This window comes from Lacerta agilis, chromosome 4 (genome assembly GCF_009819535.1).
Source record: "Lacerta agilis isolate rLacAgi1 chromosome 4, rLacAgi1.pri, whole genome shotgun sequence".
NCBI lineage: Eukaryota > Metazoa > Chordata > Lepidosauria > Squamata > Lacertidae > Lacerta > Lacerta agilis.
The window spans coordinates 43,674,594-43,698,581 of record NC_046315.1 but is presented as its reverse complement, the minus strand read 5'-3'; the positions used below and the strand labels follow the sequence as shown (position 1 = coordinate 43,698,581).

The 23,988-nt window shown below is 38.3% G+C and overlaps 1 protein-coding gene across 3 annotated transcripts in view; it reads left to right on the top strand.

Annotated features, from left to right (window-relative positions):
- The window catches only part of ROBO2 (roundabout guidance receptor 2), a 980,064-nt gene that overhangs the window by 853,515 nt on the left and 102,561 nt on the right, over positions 1-23,988 (top strand). For all 3 annotated transcript variants that reach the window (XM_033146834.1, XM_033146835.1, XM_033146836.1), the window contains 3 exons: positions 5,357-5,481; positions 12,922-13,093; positions 19,546-19,751. In XM_033146834.1, the coding sequence (XP_033002725.1) occupies positions 5,357-5,481; positions 12,922-13,093; positions 19,546-19,751 (503 nt within the window). The remainder of the gene's footprint in view (positions 1-5,356; positions 5,482-12,921; positions 13,094-19,545; positions 19,752-23,988) is intronic.

Sequence of the window (23,988 nt, the reverse complement as noted above, 5' to 3'; positions counted from 1 at the left end):
AAGTTTCCTGAAGAAAAGGAGGACCAAATATCTTCTTGTTGCCCTAGGAATGTATGAGAAGAGTGTCTGATAATTCTAGGGAGCATCCTTATGCATTGTCTGCTTCCTAATATGTTTTGGCTGAATTGTTTCTACTTGAGTTCCTGATATGAAGTGAAATGAATTTAGTAGAGACCATGAAGACCACCTGCACCAGTCTCTTACTCATGGTAATTTGCGACTCACTTCCAACTGACTAAGATTGAGCAAGTGATGTTAAAAATACATGCTACAATTTCAGGCAAGGTCTTTCATGAACTTAATTTAATTTCTGAAACAGTAATTAAGAGTCTGAAAGTACCTTTGAAAGCCATTGGCTTGGTTTGCACATCATGTTAAACCAGGGGTCAGCAAACTTTTTCAGCCGGGGGCTGGTCCACTGTCCCTCAGACTTTGTGGGGGGCTGGACTATATTTTGAAAAAAAATATGAACAAATTCCTATGCCCCACAAATAACCCAGAGATGCATTTTAAATAAAAGGACACATTCTTCTCATGTAAAGTTACAGGTAGGTAGCCGTGTTAGTCTGCCATAGTCAAAACAAAATAATAATAAAAAAATCCTTGCAGTAGCACCTTAGAGACCAACTTAGTTTAAAAAAAATCTGGAAGGTTTTTTTTAAAAAATTATTATTTTTCTCATGTAAAAACATGCTGATTCCCGGACCGTCCGTGGGCCGCATTTAGAAGGCGATTGGGCCACATCTGGCCCCCGGGCCTTAGTTTGGGGACCCCTGTGTTAAACCATAGGTTGTGTTTAACTATGGTCTAATGTGAACGAGCCTCGTGCTAGTGTACCATGCTCAAAAATCTCCACTTTGCTTCTCTTCCACTCATAACTCAAAAAGTTGGAGTTCTTGATGAATAGATGCAGGAAATAATGGAGTAACAAGAACTCAGTCCACAGTAATGGTTTGATTAATTTCAGTTTCACAAGTCTTTTGTAAAAAAAAATCTTAGTATTTGTGTGTCGAGTAGCAACAAAGCACCAGGACAAGGCCCTGTTTTGGAAATTCTTCCTTCTTCAGCTGCAACAATAAGAGAACCTATGTAATTTATCGCCACAACAGTCCAAAGCTATCTAAAAATTATATAAACAAATATATGAGATATATAGAGAAAATTATATGACGAAAATTAGTATTTGCGCCTCAAAAAAAATTCATCGTTGAATAAGGACTACAAAACATCAGCTGGGACACTCACTACTTCTCTTCTCCAACGCGGTTATTCCCATAAAGTACTACATGAAGCACAACGCAGAGCTCATAAGGTTATCAGACAAAATCTTCTAACACCCACCACGAGGAACCAAGGAGATAATCGCATTGTTTCCACCCTACAATACACTTCCCGGACCTCATCCATAAAAGTGATCATATATAAACACTGGCACCTTATTTCCAACGTTCCTGGATGTCAGAAACCTCCACTTTTTGGCCTAAAGAGAACAATATCTTTTAGGTACAGCTGGGTAGCCGTGTTGGTCTGCCATAGTCAAAACAAAATCGAAAATTCTTTCTAGTAGCACCTTAGAGACCAACTGAGTTTGTTCCTGGTATGAGCTTTCGTGTGCATGCACACTTCTTCAGATACTGGTATCTGAAGAAGTGTGCATGCACACGAAAGCTCATACCAGGAACAAACTCAGTTGGTCTCTAAGGTGCTACTAGAAAGAATTTTCGATTTTGTTTTGAATATCTTTTAGGGACCTTTTGGTAAAATCTGACATGCTGGCAAAAAAGAAACCAGATGATGAGGAGCCAATAGGCCACTTTAGATGCAGAGGGTGTAGTGTCTGTAAATACTCCCTACAAGTTAAGGAATTATCTGATGAGCAATCCGGATTCAGACTTACTATTAAACATTTTAGTAATTGCAGTGCAAAAAGCTGTATTTATGTATGCATCTCTCCCTGCAAAAAGATGTACATTGGCAAATGGAACTTTAAAGGAAGCATTATTTTTTTCCTCAGAGACTCACCTTTGAATATTCTGAACTTTTTGCTTGTCTGTGAGATTATGTGGATGAAGACTGCAGACACAAAACAAGGAGGCTTTAGGAACAGGGTTCACAGGACTGTACATTGAGTAGCTCAGTTTCAGTTATAGAGAAAAAGTAGGTTACTAAGGTAATGAATCTCAAAGCCTAAAGATTTAAGCAATTAAACTTCCAGTCCTTGTGCAGACAATAAATTAACTACAGTTGGAAGAGGACTTTCAGAATGTATTTGTTTTAGATCTTGCAGCCTGAAGGCACGAGTTCCATCATGAATTAAAGATCTCATTTGATACACCATTTCCTTTGAGGTAAACATTGTGTTAATAAATCATGAAAGTCTCAAGTGAGCTCCCATTTTTGAACTGTAAGCTTTCCAAAAATAATTTTTAATTACATTTCAGAAAGGTCAGTTTTGGATTTAAATAAACCTTCTTAATGTTGATGTTGTCATTCTGGTTTCTTTATGAGTTACATTCCATAAAGTGCCTGAGATATAAGATTTTTATTTCTTTCTGAGTTCAGTTAGCAACCGATTAATCCCACTGTGACAAACTTGGTTAAACATTTCAAAGCGTTATAGTTAAATGTATATATATTGATGCTACAACCATGTAGAGCTCCCATTAAATTAATTGGGTTGTCTTCTCTATTCTAATGGATTTCGAGAAAATTAGGAGTCCTGCATTTGCTACTTCCTTTTGTTTTTACTGCCTAACAATGCAGTGGTTGCTGTGACACATTTTGCTCTGCTAACTTGCAACCACCTGATTCATCTTCATCTGTTTATGACTACAGTAGGGAATAACTGAAGTGGTGCAATGCAGCTTCTGCCCGACTGATCCTTTTTTACCCTTACACCTGAAAATTTTATTAGTATTCTGTAACACCTTTGTTATGCTAGTGATTAGTATATAAGGACCACTGCTATTTTTCAAGAAAAACAGGGACCAGATCTCACCATGAACGCCTCCCTTGTTCTTGTAGAGTGGCAATGGCACCTACTTGAGAGGTGCTGGAATTCAGTCCCAGTGAGTTCCAGCTGGGGGGGGGGGGAGCCCTAATAAGGACTGCAGAAAAAAACCATTTTAAATACTTCTAACCATTTCCTGCAGGACTGCTTTTAAAGACTCAAGACCAAAGCTTGAGCTACAAAATAACTGTATCACTTTGTGTGACCTTTAAAAGCCATTCAGTCAGGCACAAAACAACATTTCAGGGGTGGGAGGGGGAATGTTTTGCTGTTACTGTCTTGAGTAACATAAAAATGCATACAACTCCTGTCTTGCGCCTCACTTTTAATTCCTGCTGTAGAATACAATCTTCCTCTGTAAAAACAACTCTGAACATGATGTGATTAACCTTAGGGTCCCATCCCCTCATCTCAATACCCACCTCGTACTTGGCCTGTGCTTTCTATTCATGTTCAACCATCTCATTTCCATATCAGCCAACTTGGCCTCCCAAGCTGCTATTAGCATAACAGAGCTTTAGTGTGACATTGATTGAAGCCAGCGCTTGCTGAACATAGTATCAAAGCATAATTTGCCAGAAATCAAATCTAATTTACTGTGTACAGTATTTACATTGCTTCCAAACAGTGCTTCTAGGAGGAAAGTGTCTTAGGCCTCTAATCTTAATTGTTCTTGCTGGTTGTTGTTTTAATCTTGTCTAATTCTCTGAAAAGCATGAAATATATTTTATTTTAGAGCCATTGCCTTTAACTTGGAAATGTCAAACATAAATTTTTTCTATGACCTATTAATTTTGGACCAGAAGCAATGAATGTTAATTGCTTGATAGCAAAAAGCTTGGTTGTTACACTGTAAATATTTTTCTCAACAGGAATCTTAGCATGATATATTATAGATTATTAGATATATGCAACCTAGGAGAAGCAGCATTTCAAACAGCTGTTGCAGGTTCCAAAATCACATACTTCACCTGAGTGTCTTATAAGAGTGTATGCAATATACTGATGGATACATTTAGACTTCTACTTTTATTTGTTCTTTAAACTTTTTGATCTTGTGCTGTGTTATGCCTAAAGCGTCCAATCCATAAAATCAAGTTCTGGAAAGGAGCTTACTATGTTTATTATCAACAAATTAATGTATATATGCTTAATAATATGGCTTCAGTTACTGTAACATCAAATGTGTCAAAAATATATGTTTCAGAAGAAAGAGTAGCTGCCTCACGTAGTTTATGCCTGTGCCCATGTTTACACACACACACACAGAGAAAGAGAGAGAGGGGGGGGAGGGAGAGAAGGAGGGAGAGACTGCTTGGAAAATGTGCTTTCAGCCTATGTGTCTTCTACAGTTTTTGCACACTGTGTCTTTGCATTGTGATGTACAGTATTCTGGAGATAAATAATATTGTTCATGCCAAGCGATGAGTAATGCTGTACCTTTCTCCTGCTTGGTCATCTGTGGGTTGTTGCTGTTTGGTAGGGATGCTTAGGAAATTAATTGAAATGAAAAGTGCCATAGAGGGTAAGTGGAAAGATATTTGAAAAGCAAGGATGAGCTAATCTCCCCCATTCCATTGATTGGCTCTGCCCTGTATTCCACTGTACCCACCTTTTACTTTAACTTGGAGAATTTAAAAAATCAATCTCAGAACCGTATGCAGTTTTCAATTTGCTACTGTCTTTTTCCCCTTTACAGATTACATGGTAGCGCACAGCACATATGTACATGATTAGAGCATCATGCAAAAAAGATTCTCAATGAAGCCATACATTTGTGGCAGGATTTCCTTTTGCACTATGATTTAATCAATGCAAATATGTGCTAAATCATAGCACAAAAAAGACTATTGGTGCTTTTAAAAGATTGTATCTAGATCCCCATTTACAAGCTATTTTAAACAATGTGTTCGTGCATATTGGTAGCCTATAAGAATAAAAGACACAAGTGGAAAACTGCAGCAAATTTTATGTGTGTGAAATGTTACAGATTTACAAATGGTTAAATAAAAAATGGAAGGAATAGTGGAATATTTCCTTGCTAAACATTATCAGGTAATTTATAAAATCCTAGTATGCCTTTGGGTGGAAATTTGTAAGTACCCTTATCTAAACTGTATTTTGGCACAACTCTGAATCTTGTTTTCAAAAAGACTATTCCTTTGGCTTTTACACAACTTGTGGCTACTTTTCCTATCTTTAGAAAATGTGTCTTCTTTTAATAAGTCATAGATTATGTTCTCTGGGGAAAAATAATAATTGCAGCCCTTTCCCATTTTATATATTTCATACAGCTGCAAAGAATTTTTCTTTCTTAACAACATATTTTCACCTCTCACATCATAGCACCTCCACAGTTTGTGGTAAGGCCACGCGATCAGATTGTTGCTCAGGGCCGGACAGTGACCTTTCCATGTGAAACTAAGGGAAACCCCCAGCCAGCTGTTTTTTGGCAAAAAGATGGCAGCCAGGTGAGTCATTTAATGTTAATTTTATTCTTTCCCTTCTCATTATATCATTATAGCATTTACAAATGTTCCTGTGCTAAAAATGTTATTTTTAAAAGCTTTCAAATATGATGGCTGCCACTCTGTACTGGCGTAACCATTACCACCATTGCCATGTTTCATAGAATTATAAAGTTGGAAGGGATCCCAAGGATCATCTAGTCCAACCCCCTGTGATGCAGGAATCATAGCTAAAAAATCATCTACATAAACGCTTTTGGAGTCTGAACTATGGTAACTAATTGAAAAGAAATATTAAGGTGTTTAAGCTCCATGAAAAGAGTGTTCCAATCTACAGCTGATTTGAAAAAGATGAATTCCATGCTAGGAAAGGACTGAGCATGTAACTTTGCTAGAAATGTGGGAGAAAGAGGGCAATCAAAATTACCAGCAAATTGGGGAATCTTCCCTATAAGGAAAGGTTAAAGTATCTGGAGCTTTTTACTTTGTAAAAAGGTGGCTAAGGAAGGCCATAATAGTGTTTTATAAAATTATGTGTAATACTAAAAGTTGTGGTCATCTACTGAAACTGACAGAATTTTAATAAAATGAAATATTTTCACCAGCACACACATACTTTGATCTTTTATACTGTATAACCAAGACCTGGGTGCCACTATATTAACTAAAATAAATGGTGCAATGCCATTCCTGGTCAGTGGGGTGGGAAACAGGGCTCATGAAATCAGTAAAAATTCAGTCTTCCTTCTAGTAAGATTGTATATGGGTTTAAGGGATTAGTTGTGGTGTTGGGTCAAAGAGACAGAGCAAGGATGTTGATAGTACCCTGTTTTATTCCAACCTTTTCTGAACTGGTGGAAATAGTTTCAGATGTGGTGTTGGAGAACCCCTTCACACTTGGGGGCAAGGAGAGAGAGAGAGACTTCTACCATCCACACCATGTCTACCTCAAATGGGCCAGCTCAAGACTTCATTATATCTATGGTTTCCATGGCAACCATGATGTCCCAACACATCATTGACCTGACATATGTGACTGCACATAATTTCAACTTGGTCTTTGCCAATCAAAATAATTTTGATTGGGGGACTTATGAACTCATTGTCATGGATAGTTCACTCATTAGTGAGTTTGGGGTAGAATGCAGCTGCACCACTATGTGAGGGTGGGGACCTACATAAACACTTATTCAATCTAGTGGGTTCCTAAATACTCAAAAGATATTTTCCAGCTGCTGTCCAGGGTCCTGTAACACTAGGAAAGGATGAGATGCTTAGAGCCATGGATAAAATTGCTTCTGAGTGGCACTGCAGTGGAGCACACAATTCGACTTGATTTCTAGTGAACCCCATGTGACGATATAGGAGGGTGGCATAAATTTCAGTTGGAACCTGAACTGAGAGGGGTGAGAGTCCATAATCATGGCTATGTGATGGTGGTGGCAGTGAAGAAACCCTACTTCACACCACTATTGCATCTGAAAGAATTTTTCCAAGTGGTGAATGGGCTTTTGTTCCCCATCTGCTCTGATCCCCTTGGTAGCCTGTTGTTACAATTTTGCAACACACTTTAGGGAGAAAATTGCTCAGTTTAGAACAGAGTTGAACACCACAGTTAGAGCAAGTGAACATGAGTTCCACTGCTGAAAGAAAGCCATGGCTGGGGGTGTACCCTTTGAAACCTAGCCCATGACTACAATCATAAATTCTACTGAAGTCAGTGGAAGTAAAACATCATAATTGTGAGGATCACAGCCAATGTCATGCAGACAATGTAAGTAAAATATATCCAGAGACATATTAAGATCAAACTTTTGTGCTGAGCATTTTTATGCATAAAGCAGTTAAATCGCAGTATTCTAGAAGCCAGCCATTCAGCTTTTCTTGAGGGATACAGAAAACAATAGCTCCACTTAGAGTAAGTTATCTGTTCTCTTGGTGGTTCTGATCTGAAACAGTTATATTGGCTCTGAGGTTGAAATGTTCATGGTATGCATGCACAGTTTTTCTGCTTGTGCATTTACTTCTGTATTAGGCTTTTATGAGAAAGGAAATATGTGGATCCAAAGAATAGTGTCAGGGAACTGTCCCCAGCGCAGCACAAGGTGGTGGAAGGGCTCTGGGGATGCTACGGAGAGCCCCGGTCCCACTTGACCAGCAGCACCTCCTCTGGCAGCAGAGGGAGCAGCGGGGCTTCCAGCAGGGAGGGGCAGGCTTTTCAGGGTATGGAGGGAAAAGGCTCTGAGGATGCTGGAGAGCCCTCGCACTCTTCTCGCTCAAGGGGCAAGGAAGGAGACACGCAGCTTCCGGCGCCCCAAAGGTGTCGAGGGGTGAAACGAAAGGATGGGAGGTGGGGTTTCCATATACTGAAGGTCTTTTGCTGGGGTCAGAACCGGAAGGGGCCATTCCCGGATTCTGACGACGCTTGATACAGACATGAACTTATTAGCTCTGCACTGTACATAGTTTGCACAATAAAATTCTTAAAGGAAACTCAGAGTTTTGCCTGCTTACTCATGAGCAACGAACAGAGGACCTTACAAATAGGAAGCCCATGTGAGACTGTGGAAAGATCCTAGAACAGATAAGCAAACAATTAGTTCATGAGCACTTGGAAAAGGATTGGTTTATCAAAAACAAGTCATGCCAGATGAATCTGTCTCTTTTTTTGGATAGTGTTACTGGCTTGGTGGATCAGGGGAATGCTGTAGATGTAGTGTACTTTGATTTTAATATGGCATTTGACAAAGCCCCCAGGATATTCTTGTAGATAAGCTGGTAAAATATGGGCTTGATTGATTGACAAAGCCCAAAGAGTGCTCACAAATTGTTCCTCATGAACCTGGCAAAAGGAGAAAAATGGGATGCCACAGTGTTCTGTCCTAGGCCCTTTGTTGTTTGATGTCTTTATAGATGTCTTTGATGAAGGAACTGAGGAGAAGCTCATCAAATTTGCAGATAAATCCAAACTTGGAGGGGTAGCTAATGTTGGAGAAGACAGAATAGGGATTCAAGATAACCAGAACTAATTGGGGAACTGGGCCAAAACTAACAAAATGATTTTCAATAGGAACAAATGTCAGGTTACATGCTTAGGCAGGAATAATCAGCTGTGCATATATAAAAAGGAAGACACCTGGCTTGACAGTAGTACATGTGAAAAGTATCTAGGGGTCTTAGACAAGCTTAACATGAATCAACAGTGTAATGCAGAAAGAAAAACAAACCAGCAAGCAAAGTTAATGTTATTATAGGCTGCATTGACAAAAGTATAGTATTCTAATTAAGGGAAGTAATAGTCCTTCTCTATTCTGCCTTTGTCAGACCATACTTGGAGTATTACCTCCCGTTCTGGGTGCCACAATTTAAGAAGGATATTGACAAGTTCGAACGTGTGTAAACGTTGCAAACTAAAATGATCATGGGTCTGGAAACCAGTTCTTACGAGGAGCACTCAAAGGAGCATGTTTAGCCTGGAAAATAGGAGATTTAGAGGAGATATGATAGCCATCTTCAAATATATTAAGGGCTGACACATGGAAGATAGAGCAACCTTTTTTCTCCTGCTCCGAGGGCTAGGACCCAAACCAATGGCTTAAAGCTACAAAAAATGAGATTATTACTAAACATCAGGAAGAACTTTCTGACAGTAAGAGCTGTTCAACAGTGAAATGTACTTCCTCAGAAAGTGGTGGACTCTCAGAGTTTGGATGTCCATCTATCACAAATGCCATAGTTGATATTCCTGCATTGCAGGGGGTTGGACTAGATGATCCTCAGGGACCCTTTCTATGATTTAAATAGAGAAAATCATAGATAACATATTCAACATAGATGCCACTTACATCCTCAATAGTATAAATGCAAATAGTTGTTTCCCATTTTAAAAGAAAACACTTTGTTAATGAATTTAAACCTATACATAATGTTAATTTTTAACACTCCATCAGTAGAAAATCAACTGTACCAGTATGGTATTGAAGTCAAATGTATCTCCCAAGATATCTATACAAATAGCTTTTGGAAGTTATTAAGTATGACACCTTTTGCAAGTTAAAAAAAAACCCATAGATTAATACTTTCCATTTTCCAGTAAAACAGTGTAAAATCACTGGGGTAAATTCGCCGAAGAATTGATGCTTTTGAATTATGGTGCTGGAGAAGACTCTTGAGAGTCCCATGGACTGCAAGAAGATCAAACCTATCCATTCTCACTGAGTGCTCACTAGAGGGACAGATCCTGAAGTTGAGGCTCCAGTACTTTGGCCACCTCATGAGAAGAGAAAAGACCCTGATGTTGGGAAAGATTGAGGGCACAAGGAGAAGGGGACGACAGAGGATGAGATGGTTGGACAGTGTTCTCGAAGCTACTAACATGAGGTTGGCCAAACTGCGAGAGGCAGTGAAGGATAGGCGTGCCTGGCGTGCTCTGGTCCATGGGGTCACGAAGAGTCGGACACGACTGAACGACTGAACAACAACAAAATTCCAGTAAAATCACTGGGGTCAACAATACCCCATCATGCAAAGCAAAAAAAAAAAAGGTTAATAAATAAACAGTATGTAAGTTCAGATTGACCCCACAGTTTTGAAAATATATTGTGTGATTACTTTTACATATAATATAATAGTTGTAGAATTAAAGCAGTGCAATAACAATGATCTGGGAATGACTATTTACAACAACAAATCCCACAGGCCTTGCAATCGTAGCACACGCTAACTGAGCAGCCTGTGCACAGTCAGCACATTTCATATCTCTTTAAGTAGGACAGACAAAATGGTTACATGAAGCACATTGTAGCTGCATTTTTGTCATTGCATTGTCCACAGAAATGACACTTTCTTGGTGGGGTGTTTTTTGTTGTTTTTGTTTGGGTTGTTTTTTTTTTTTTTTGCATCATAAGTAGCAGGCTGTATCAGTTCCAAGGCATGTATTATTCGCTGAAGAAAGGAGAACCACTGCCCTTTTCTTCTTTCACACATAACTTACTAGTGCCTAATTTTCTTCCCAACCAAAAATGTTACTGTTACCAATTTTGGATTTGTAGGCAAGAAACTGGCAGGTACTGGGTGTTGCGGTTTTTCAGTGTACCAAGCTGAATCAGGTTTTTCTGTGCTTATTTCCTCACCAGTGACACACTGGTAAAAAAAAAAAAAAAAAAAAAAACCCACTAGGATGCCAGCTTTGGGTTCATGACCCCAGTCTATGCCATATTGCTGGGTCATGGAAACATTATCTAAATTGTGCATGAGTGTCAGTGGATTGGTCACATTCCAGGATCCAAAGTTTGATTAAATTGAACCCAAGGAATTTGACATGCACAATGGAATTGTTCTCTGCAAGCTCAAATTGGAGACTACATTTCCTTTGTCGCCATTATTTGATCTTTTGGGAATTTGGGGATATGTAGGTATCCCAGCACAGGGCCAAGTCAAGTTGTCATAGGAATACTGACTGGGTTGGGCAAACTCCTTTGTTTTAAATATGTATATGCTTGCTAGTTATTCTTGTTTTGCTTCGTTATGCAAAACTTAGGAACAGTCAGGTTACTGGTCAAAGCAATTTGTTTATATATATTTTAAGTGCAGTGCCATTAGCTTCACTATGGAGAAAATTGCTTTGAGGGGGAAATATAACCCCATTTTTGAAATTAAACCAAGAACTGTTAGCAAACATTTTAAAAACCTTCTTGTAAAAGGGGCTTAATAACATGGTAATGTTTATGTAAAGTGGGCTTATAGTGTCACACTTGAATCTAATAAAGTGGACATCCATCATGTTGTAATAAAGAGAAGAGCTTCTAATTAAAGTAGGACATCATTTGCAGGATTAAAGTCATTTAGCGTAATTGAAAAGTGTTAATACCCTATTTTATCCTCTTCCATTGGTATTACTTCAAGGGTAAAACATTTTAAGGTGAAAATGTGTCTTGTGTCTTTAATTGAATGTTATTACCTACTGATTGTAACATGTTGAAGCTGTTTAATTACAAACCTGCAGAATTAATTACAATATTGAGACCCAGATCCCAGAGGGTAGAGTGTTCTCTCTTTTTTGGCAAATAAATGTAACATAAAAATTGATACCTCAGTTGTTTATAATCAAACCTTGAAACATAGCTCAATGTGATTCATTATGCCCACATGTTTTTTTCTTAATTGAGCTGCAGTGAAGCAACAGAGGTTAACCAGGTTAATGTTTCCATCCTAATATGAAATTTTCCAGGCTTTGTAGTGAGACATCAACCTATTTAATATTTTTAAAAGTCCAGTCACTGTATTTCATCATCAAAATCAAAAGCATTGATACTTTAGCCTTGCTTAAATTTGTATGTAACAAATAATCTGAATTTCTAGTTGTCACTTGAATTTGCCAAGGTGTCTCTCCTTCCTCATCAAGAAAGCCCCTTCTCTTTTATAATGCTTCTGTGGTAGTGTTGCATTCAGCTACTTATGCTAGCATACTGCTATAAATTAGAAGGCATCCTTCACTTTGGACCTGTTTCTCCTTCCTCTCCTACTAAGCACAGCCAGCTGGAAGGGAGGAGAACAGTTCCCCCTGGATTTAGCCTAGTGCCAGTTTATGCATCAGCAGCTGGTCCTTTGTATTTAGTAGCCATTTCCCTAAAGCTTGCAGTTGAGACTTCACAGAAATGTGCCAACCTGATGCCAGGGAATGTGCACACTTACTTGAGCCCCTTCTTTTGTAAGCAACATTTAGGCATAGTTTAACTGTACTGAAGTAGATAGATTTGAACCAAGGATAAAGAAGAAAATCTGCCTTGCTGTCACTTGGTGTCTTTTATTTAAACAATATACTCTACTGGTAATGTGTCAGCCCTTGGACTGTGTACAGCATCTCAAAATCCTCCCTTAAACAGGTCACCAGCCTCCCTTAAACAGGTCACCAGCCTCAACTAGGGCCAGGGCCTTCTCAATATTGGCCCCGACGTGGTGGAACAGCCTATCACAAGAGACCAGGGCCCTGCGGGATTTGGCATCTTTCCGCAGGGCCTGCAAGACGGAGCTGTTCCACCTGGCCTTTGGGTTGGTTTCTGTTTAATATTTACGCTTCATCTTTTATTGGTGGGATATTTTTGAGATTGAGACCTGCAGTTTTAATTGAATTTTTAAATTTGTATTTTAATCTGTTATTTTAAATTGATCGTTTTTATGTTTTCTTGCTGTGATTTTAATTGATGTTAGCCGCCCTGAGCCCGGTTTTCTGGCTGGGAAGGGCGGGGTATAAATAAAATTATTATTATTATTATCATTATTATTATTTTCTTAGCAACTCATATTGCACCCATGTCAATGAAAATAACTTTATTATTTGTGTGTATTTCTTTTTATGTGTATTGCTGTACTCATGGCTTACACTGCAGCATCATTGGTGATTAAATAACTTTTGCACTGAAATGGCCTGCATTGTCTTTGCAGAATCTTCTTTTTCCAAACCAGCCTCTCCAGCCCAACACCAGATATTCTGTGTCACCAACAGGGGATCTCACTATTACAAATATTCAGCGGTCTGATGCGGGCTACTACATCTGCCAAGCACTTACCGTTGCTGGAAGCATTTTAGCGAAGGCTCAGTTGGAAGTTACAGATGGTAAGAAATTAAGATTTGTGTTATTTTCTATCTACAGCACAAAATAATTTGGAGGATCTTAGGTAACTGATAAATAAATCACTTTTTGGAATATATTTTGATACCCAAGCTAACTATAAATTAAACTGCCTTAACATTACATTAGAATTGCAGAAACTCTCATACCTCATATAATAGAGGCTTTCATTACCTTTGATTTTTCAAGAAACCAACCAACCAACCCTTGAATCTTCTTTGTCACATAAGCACCTTTCTTGCAAAACTTCTAGTGACTTATTTCAGTCAAGTATTCATCAATACATTCAATCATAGAAGGTTTCCATGGCCTCACAAAATCCACATTGGTTTATTTTTTTAAGAGAAAAAAAATAACTCATGAAAAAATTCCATATAAAGCATTTGAACGAATTTAGCAATGGCACTACGCTTGATCTTAGCCAAAAGGTTGAGAAGTGATATCTATAAAGCAACATCTATAAAGAAATCAAACAACAAAGGGCCTAGGACAGAACCCTGTGGCATTCCACTTGTCCTTTTTCGCCAGGATAACGAGGAACAATTTGTGAGCACTCTTTGGGCTTGGTCAGTCAATCTCGCCCACATTTTACCAGCTTCTCTGCAAGAATATCTTGGCTGGCTTTTGTCGTTCTTATGCTGCTCCTAGTGATATCACTGGGGTTTTTTGTATATTTTTGTATATTTTAATTTGTATGTCTTAAATTTATTATTGTGTTTTAAAATTTTTAAGCCACCAGGAAAGTATTATTGAAGTGTGGAATATAACTCCCTCAAACAAATTTACAAATAGGACATTTATGGTAGTTGAAGAGACAATGGGTAAGACACAAGCCAATGCCATTTTCATATATGAAAATGCATTTGATAAAAAAATCATAAAATATTAATTGGTAATAATTTAGCAAGATTTATACTATGTATAAGAAGCTATTAATTTTACTATAAATTCTATGTTATTATAATTTTAATTTTTTTAAAAAAAAGTTTTATGGAGAGAAGCCTAAGTTAGTCATTCATACTCTTTCAATTTTCTTACCTGAATATTGTTACCATTATTGTAAGGATAATCTTTGTGGAGTTTGAACTGTTAATACTACTAAACATAACACAACCAAAATTCCTATTTGATTAGTATTTCTTTGCATTGTAAGGCTATAGCACTCTCCTTCTTAACTGACTCATTAACTATTTCCTGACAGACTTTGATGAATTTTCACCATTAAAAATTGTGTGTTACAAACAGACCTGCTATTACATGCCCCTTGGAGACCTGAATGCTCCATGAAAATTTGAAAAAACAGCTAATTCTGAATAAATAATCTAGCTTTTCACAGTGCATATTCATCATGAATGACAGGTAGAGAGGTTCAGCACCATGTTATGGTGGACTGAACATGGGTTTGATTCCTTTCCTTTGTTTTCTCAAATTTCTCAAAGATTATAGTATTTTTATGACAAGGATATATATTTTCTTCCTTATCCTTGTATCTTTATAAGTGTGCTACTAGTTTCTTGAGATCAAAGCCTAACCTTCACTCTGTGACCTCTTTAAGTCTCCCATTTCTTTCACTCCTGATGACAAAATGATGCATTTTCATACAATTCAAATTTACATGTAGATTAAAAGGACATTTAAAATTAATGGAAGAGCAGTATTTTCTTAAAATCTATCGTGGTGCTGTCTGATTCAGTGCCATGGCTGTGATTGGAATAAATAGAGCACACAAATATTGGCCAAGAGGACATTGAGCTGTTAATGTTTGCACCTGCTGGTGCTGAAAAGATTTACTGCAACAGGAGCAGAAAGGAGCAAGTCAGGTTCAAGGATATCTATGATGAGAAATTCTTCCTTTCTTGAGTGTCAAGGCTTCTGGCCTTTGTTATTCTTTAGTATTTCTCTGTAAATAAAAGAAATAACGACCTCCTTAATTTCCTTCTCTTGAAGCAGTCATTAATAACAGTGCAATCTAATGCTTACTCATAAGTAAATCTCACTCTATTCAATGACTAGTATGTTGCCATGCATAGGACTGTAGGCTAAGTGATGTATCTGCACCTTAAATACTGTAAACTCATATCCCATTACTATTTATTATGCATTTAATTATTTGCCATATATATATTCTCTTAATTCTTAAAGGAATTCAGAACAGCATACATGAGACTGCCTACATTTTATTCTACTTTAATGTCTTTCTTTCTTTCTTTCTTTTTAAGCGACATTATTTTTGCTCACCTGAATAAAAGAGGCTACTTTCCAGAAGTGGAATATCTAGAGTCTTACTTCAGATAAAATATTATCACACAAACATTGCTAATATTAGCCATATTTTGCTTTATTAGTTTTAATGGTGTTTGACTGCTGATTTTTAGCTTTTCTTCTTAGCCTAGATTTTTTTTGTATTCGGTGGTTGATGTAATACTAGAGGCAACTTATCATTTTTGTTTTGAACAGATATTATTTGCTTGAGAGCAATTTAAGTCCAATTGAAATGGCAGTGCAGAATGAAAACAAGAAAAAAACCATGAATGTTTAATTATATCATATATAGCTGTGTTTCAGTTTTTACATTTTGTAGCCCTTGTTGGAAATACTTTGAACTCAAGTGTTCATAGTGTTCATATGAGAAGAGATTAGTAGCTGTAATAAAATGTCCCAAGCTGAATGATAATTTTGCTGGTTATGGCTTGTGGCAGCAGTCTTATATATTTGAAATTCAGATATGCTTTCTTGAAATACCTCCATATAAAATACATTCACTCATGGAAAAATGAAATCATTTTTTTAAAAAATTAAGACAGTCTGAGTAATTTTCTTTAAAGGAAAACTATGTAAGCACCTCAGTCTTATAATGGCACATTATGCAAATATACTAAAAGCCTCAATATACCTGTCAGCATGAGTGTAATATAGAAAATTCAATTATTAACTCTATACAGTCAAGCTTTTTCAGTGCACTTGAATATTAAAAGCCAATCTCAATTTTCTATAATTTATTCATTATTCATTGTTGTTGGCTGAATTTATTGTTGTTTTGTACCTTTTGCTCTGTAGACTTATCACTAATTGCTTGATATATAGGTAATACTTACTTAAATATAGAGTTGTTTTTTTAAAAAAAGCCAACAATGTTTCCAGTATTACCATTTGAATTATTTTTTTTCCTGAATGATTTGTGTACTGCTAATTTAAATTTTAATGTACACCTTTATATTCTGCAATCTTTTCCTTCAGTCCTTCTATACTAGAACCATTAGTGGAATATTTGGATACGAATGTAATAGAACACAGGTTTGTACACATATGACTCTGAAATTCAAGTTGCAGAAGTGGTGGAATATTCTTAAGAACTTAAAAAGCTATGAGTGTGAACACAGACAGAGATATGAAGCAAATATTAATTGGCTTATTTAGCTTCTTAAACATAAGCAGCTATTTTCAAAATGTCTCCAAATGCTGACGACTGCTGTGTTGAGGAAATCCACATGTTGAATTTCTTCAGTATATATTTTAAATGTTCTGACCAAAGCTCTGGAAATTTGAAGACATTGCACAGAGGATTTACAAATTATAGTTATGAAGCCAATATAGTTGTTCACAGATCACTGGAAACCCTAAGTGTTCATTTAACCTTTAGCCTTAGTGTCATGGAAACCTGTAGTAGTCTTTCACCCATAATACCTTTGAAAATGAAGATTCCTTCTGGCCAGGAGACTTTCAATTACTTTATTGATCAGTTGCATTTAAAGGATTATAATCTACTTATTTGGACAGTGAAAACTAATTAGATGTCAAAGACACTGTCTTAAAAAATAGGATTTTAAAACACTAGCAGTGTAACTTGTCTCAAAACCAATATCTTTACAAATAACTAGAAATAATTAGTTATCCTTATAAATCTAACTTAGTCTTTTTTAAAAAAGCTGTAGCTATTGCTGCATAACGCATGATGGTGTAGGCTTTTTTTCATATTTACCGTAATAGATTTGATGCAGGTATCCTGATGTTGATCCCTCAGAGACTTCTGTTAGTAGAAAGGGGTGTGTGGATTTTCTCTGATTTCCTCATTCCCCTTCCAGCCCCCTGGACCCCTCCCCTCCAAAATCTGCTCAAGAAGCTAGGGGAAGTGTGGCACAAGAGACTATAGCAGAAAGGGGGATTATGCAAAAATCCTCCCCAGCCTTTTGGCTTACAGAAGACTCTACCAGATCAAAAAGCCTTCCTTAACCAGATGGACACATTTGGAAAAAAACAAAATACAGTCGTACCTTGGTTTTTGAACAGCTTAGTTCTCGAACGTTTTGTTTCCCAAACGCCGCAAACCCGAAAGTGACTGTTCCAGCTTGTGAACTATTTTTGGAGGCTGTATGTCCGATGGGGCTTCCACTGAGGTTCCTGCAGCCTATCCAAAGCCGCGCTTTAGTTTCCAAACGTTTTGGAAATCAAACGGACTTCCGGAACAGATTCCTTTTGACTTCCAAGTATGACTGTAAATATTCATATCAAAAAGTTTGATTTAAGCAAAGCAGAGTAGCCTAATACTGTGTGTTGTGAATGAATGAATAAGTCAGGATTTCCTATAGCAGACAACATGTGTTTGCTAACACATGTTGCATTGATGAAGTAGGGAGAGATGGATTGGCCTAAGCCATTTTGCTGCACAAGATTATGCCCTCCCCTCTCACCATTCCCATACACAGAAGCTGACTGGACTGGCAGGCAATTTCAATATTGGCAACAGTGTGGCATCTTCCACTGTACCTGAAAATGTCTTCTAGAGGTTCCATAGCATACAGTTCAGCACAAACAAGTCTGAACTCCAGAATGGCCAAGGAAGTCAAGAGCAAATGGCAGGGGAGCCTGCTTCTACTTCTTTCAAGCTTCATCTGCCTGAGGCATTTGCCTCACTCTGCTTAATGATGGACTAGCCCTAAGGGGTGTGTGCAAGATAATTTTTGATTTATTTTAGAACTTTTCTATGCTACCTACCCTAAACCAAAATCAGAAATTCATGCGCAATTTTGTTACACTAAGTGATGATTTGCATCCTACTGCTGCTGCCTTAGATTTCTGAATCTTGAATTCTGATTCTGTCTAGATAATATGGGCATTTATGTAATTGGGGGAGCTTAACAATAGCTATAGATATAATTATATTAACACTGGGGAACAATATAATTTCATTTCAGTAGTATGATGTTTGTCATTTCAGTTAGGTAGGAAGAAAAAGCTATACCCCACTTAACAGATGGCATGGGAATGCATTCAGCAGCAGAATTATTTATGAAAAACTGTTTTTGCAAGAAAAGTGAACATGAGCATCTACTTCATGTTTGAGATATCCTACTGGTAGCAGACTGAAGCATATATGCAGTCATGCACTTATAAGTCACAGAGTCACTTTATAAAGTAACTCAAGCATGCAAATGTGTATAAGGGAAGGATTAGAGTTCATAATTTTAAAGTGGGATGGAAAGATTTTGTGTATATGCAGTTAGACAGTTTGATTAAACATGAATTGTTCCTCAATAGTGAGGAATTCAGTCAATTAATTGGTTGAAAAGTTAATATTTTTGTGTTACACACAGAAATTACATTTCTGCTGTGATGTATACACTGAAGAATACTGTAACTAGACTTAATCAACTATTCATTCATCAAGAAGCATGGGAAGGGAGGGTGAGCCAAAAAGCAGTACACATAGGCTGAAGTGTATTAGTAATACCTTTATTGGTTATAGCTCATAACATCAAAAAAAAACCAGTCATCAGGAAGCCTGGTTACTGGTCAAGATCACAGTCCCGGCCTATATACTGGGATAATGTTGCTGGGACTGACAGGTATCTCAGGCTCATCTTTCTGTAAACCAATGTTGCAGGCTTACTCTGTAACATGGCAGTTGGGCCACCCCCTGATCATTGGTGGGCTACAAAGTGACTAATGAAGATGCCTTATGGGGAATCACATTTTAGAGGAATGGGGAGAGCACTGCTCAGTTACCTCTGCTGTGGATCAGAAGCTGTGGGCTGGGTTACCTATTTATAGCCTTAGAACAGATCGGTGGGGGAAAGTAACCCTTCATGGCAACTTCATATGGCAAATGATTCAGAATTTTCTCCCAGCCTTCCTTTAAGAATTCAAGAATCTCAGTGGGTCACTCAGTGTTCTCCTTTTCATGGTTAGTTGTCTACCTATCTATCCTATCTATCATCTAGGATAGATCTATCCTATCTTCTATCATCTATCTATCTATTATCTAGCTACATTTCTCTGTCTGTCTGTCTGTCTGTCTGTCTTACAACAATACTAAAGTTTCACTCTTTGGAAAATATTTCTCAGGATGTTGGAATCTGTACTTTGTCACAAATGTGACATGATAAACAGGATTTTTACTATTACAATATCTATTTTTATTACTTTTGTTTTTATTCAGTTTTAACAGACAGGCCGCCACCCATCATTCTTCAAGGACCTGTGAACCAGACATTGGCAATAGACGGAACAGCTTTGCTAAAGTGCAAAGCTACTGGTGACCCCATGCCTGTTATCAGCTGGTTAAGAGAAGGATTCACTTTCCTGGGCAGAGATCCAAGGGCATCTATGCAAGACCAAGGAACCTTGCAAATCAAACCTTTACGAGTGAGTGTGATATGTTATGATAACATGTTTGCTACTCTGTAATCACAAGATTTAGTTAAATAAGACCATTTAATTATTTACTGAAAGTAATTCAAGTACTCATGTACTTAGTAACTGTTTTGTGGGTAGTGGCTGTAAACCTGCTGTCATTAAAACAGTGAGAAAATTCGATTCGTGCAAGAGGGATTAACAGTTTTCAATTCAGGCACAACTTAGGGGGGCATTCAGCTAAACTGAGCTACTGAGACCACTTGTGCCGTCGGCAACAATGGTAAATCAAAGAGCGTCTCCAGACTGTGTGCTGGCTCCTCAAGAGGTTGCTCCCTTGTGTAAAAAACAGGTGCACCAAACACTGACCCTACCCAGTCAACTGACTAATGGTCTATTGATAAGGGATTGGGAGGGTGAATGGTTGAAAATTACTCTGTCCACATTCAGGATGCAGTAGCTGAAACTAATCTCATAAACCAAGTCAGATGGCACATTCAACACTTCATTTGGACTTGCTACAGCAATGGTTTTCAAGCTCAAGTGATTTTATCCTCAAAGTGCCTTGCAAATTTATCACAGCAGGCCTCCAAGGTTTCCAGAATCTTGTTTGCGGAGATAGCTGCTAACTACCCCGCAACAGAGGCAGTGAAGTAAGCTTTATTTACTGTTCTCACTGCAACACAATAGGCACAGTTATGTACTCTAATATGTGTTTGGTTGGCTTCACAACAAGTTCTATTACATTTATTCTCTAGTCACCATCCCACTTGCTTCATTGCCTGAATTGAGCTATGCAACTCTGGAGAGGGCCTGCAGAGGCATATGTGCTGATGGCCCAGTGTATCTTGTCATTCCTCAGTGAGACCACAACTTCAACAGGATTGTCATCTCTATTTGCTGGGAAATCCCTCAGAGCATTCAAGGATCCCCAAAATTCCATAATGTTAGCAGTTATTTACCACAAATGTTTACCATATTTAAAGTTTGCCGTTTGTTATCCCACCACAGTTTCAGATCCTGGTTAAATGCGAAACCAATTATAATTATAATTATTATTATGTGAAGCTAATCATAATTAATGTAGGTGTTCCCAAATTGCCTAGCTATGGCTACAGTGTATATAAAGATAATGTGTTTGAGGGGCTGCAGCAATTATTTTTTTGCTGAATCTTGATTTGTTTACTGTGCTTAGTAGCAAAGCAGTGTCATGCATAAAAGGAAGAAGGGGATGAAACCATTGTTTCTGCCTTCTGCTCAGCAAATTCAGAGGAAAATGTAAATCCTATTCAAATGGATGCTGTATAAAAGATAGCATCAGTTTTATCACACTGCAGTGGAAGATAGAATTATGTTTTATATTTAAGGTTATCCTTCTGTCTGTTGTGTTCCAAGTATATGCTGTGTGGTTGGTAATTGTTGTATACCTAGTGGCAAATAAATTATATTGGGTGCAATTCTAAAGATAAAATATACACACCTATAAAACTCAGAAAGGTAACTATAGTTACTGCATGTACAGTTAAAATGTTAGTGCAAGTACTCTTTAGTTGTGTCAGCAGTAGTGCTAACACTTAATTTTATTATCACTCCTTCCCCTCCCCATCTCATAAATAGGCAGCTTTAGTGTACCAAAAATAAAAAATCAAAGGCTATTTTGTTTCCTGCCACCATCTCATCGTAAATGAATTGTTAACCTCCTTGGAACAAAATGGAATTTATTTTTAAAAAAGTATGCTAGCTTTCCTTGAGTAAACAATTTATCCTCTCTCTCAAGGCTAAAGGTAGGTTTGGGCCATGAAGGTTAATGCGTTTTTACTGTAGAGCTGGATTAAAGAATGCGCTTGAATAGTCAAGATTCCCCAGTAGTGTTAGAAAGCAGCAATTAAAGGTGGGAGCTTGGTGATTTCAAACAAACTTTCAGAGCACTGATGATGAGCTTCTGGCGAGAATATACATGCCAGAAGCTTGTGGGATACCAGCCTGCCATCCAGCTATGGAAACAGCTAAATGTGTGTTCAGTCATGCAAGTCCATTAATCGCTTTGTTAGAGACGCATGATCTATATAGGAGACTAAAATAATAATTTTTAAAAATCTTCCATTTAAAAATGGAAGAGAATATCAGGAATAGTGTGAATAGTTTTAACATTCATGTTCAGTCAGAAAAATATGGGGGGGGATGGTGATTGTGACATATTAGTTAAACCAATGTGGATATATTTGTACCACAAGGTTTAAATTTTCCCTTAACCATCTACCAGTAGAAAAATTAACTGCACCAATCCATTTTGGGGTCAAATCCTATCAGGGGGAAAGGTGGGGCATAAATAAATATAATTATTATAATAATGATGCCTCAAGAAACCCATACAAATACCATAGCTGGTGGAAGTTATTAAACATTCACTATTTGCAATTTTTCAGAAAGCACAGCTTAATTGAGCATTTTCGAGTAAAACAATATAGATACACATAAGTCACCTGGAGCACCAATGTAGAGTAACAAAAGCCTACATGTGTGCAAAGTCTGTATGGAGACTTTTGAACATTACACAAATTGTATTAGCATATGTATAACAGTTGTACAACTATAAAAATGCAATAATACTGAGTTGAGAATTCCCAGTAACAACAACAAATCTTGCAAACTGTGCAACCATACTACTTGAGCAATCTGTGCAAAATCCCAAACTGAACACATAGGACAGACAAAATGGTTGTATGAAGTGTTTTGATTTTATCTAATTTTGTCAACCACAGATCCACCTACACTTTGATTGAGATCTCCCGTGCCAGACCTTATCATTTCTGAGGCTTCCCCCCCGAATCATATTTATTGATTTTCCAATACAAATCTCCAATTACCAATCAAATTACAATCCAAATTAATTATACAATTCCCAATTAAAACAATTCCAATTATGCCAAGCTTCTTTGCACAGCCCTCTCCCCCACGTGCATTCCATCCACTCCTTTCCAGGAGAGCTAGACACCTCCATAAATTCCAATATCAATCATCCACCAGGGCTGGCTTCAACCTTTGAAGTGGTGTTCAGCTTCACGGGCTCTCCACAATAATCTTTGCTGCGCCATTACCAGCCAGAAGTCCTCCATTACTATTAAATCATTCCAAATCTTGTTTCAGGTCCATACAGTTTGTATATATAACGTCCAATTCTGCCTAATTCACTCAGTCTTTAAAGTCTGCTTGCTATTTCCCCGTGAAAGTGGATTTTCTGGGGGAGGTTTCGCCCTTGTTAAGTAAAATATTCGTGTTAAGTAAAATATTGAGGCAAAACAAACATAGAGTCCAGGGCTCCCCCCCTTCCTTTCCCTCTTTCACATACCAGTGTAAAGTCATATCTTCTTCCGATTTTCATTCTTAACAGCTCAGGGCTGAATCTGTTAGCAACATTCTTCCCACTCCTTTGTCCGAGGCATGCCCAAAACCTTTAACCAAATTTATATTTCCAGTTCTGGGAGTCGTGCACAAACAGGGCCAGCGTCCGGGAGCTCCATCCCCCAAGAGCCCTTTGCACCCAGCCCCCCCCCCCCAATTCGGTCCCGAAGGATCAAAGTGGGTTAAGGGGCATCTGCGGGCGAGGCAGCCCTCCCCGTCATCCCGGGGAGGTGAGGGAGGCTGCTTACTCCCATTGCAGCCGCCAAATTAACTCGTGATGGATGGCACAGATGTTACGGGTCAGCCATTCTCCTGTCTTGCACGACTGGAAGCCTATCATTTCTGAGGCTTCCACTCTTGATGTCACTGGCAGTCTGGACATGTGCCTAGACTCAGCCCAGGAGTCAATTGATTCTAGTTGTAGGCCTACTTGGAAGAGACATATTTGGGGTTGGTCATACACCATAATGTCCAAACAGTAAATGCATTCAAGTAGGCAGCGTCCACCATATTAAAAAACAAACATTGACTTCCGGCGGCTGACGCCATTGCGGGTGGTCGTGGGCTGCTTCGGCTGCGAAGCACCCAGTCCATCCCGGGGGTTAGGAGCCCTGCAGCCGCATAGCGGGGCTCCGGTTGGGGTGCGGGAAGAGCGTCCCGCACCCTGGGCTCCCCGGCTGTGCCCGTTGTGGCTCCGAACCCTTCCCCCGCTCCCCCTGTAAAGGGGGAGTGGGGGTGAAGGGACGACGGAGCCGGGCTATAGGGGACATGCCCCAACCGGGATGTAAATGCGGCGACAAAGCCTGTGATGAGCGTCTAAGTTCTACCTGTCTTTAACGAGCTGATA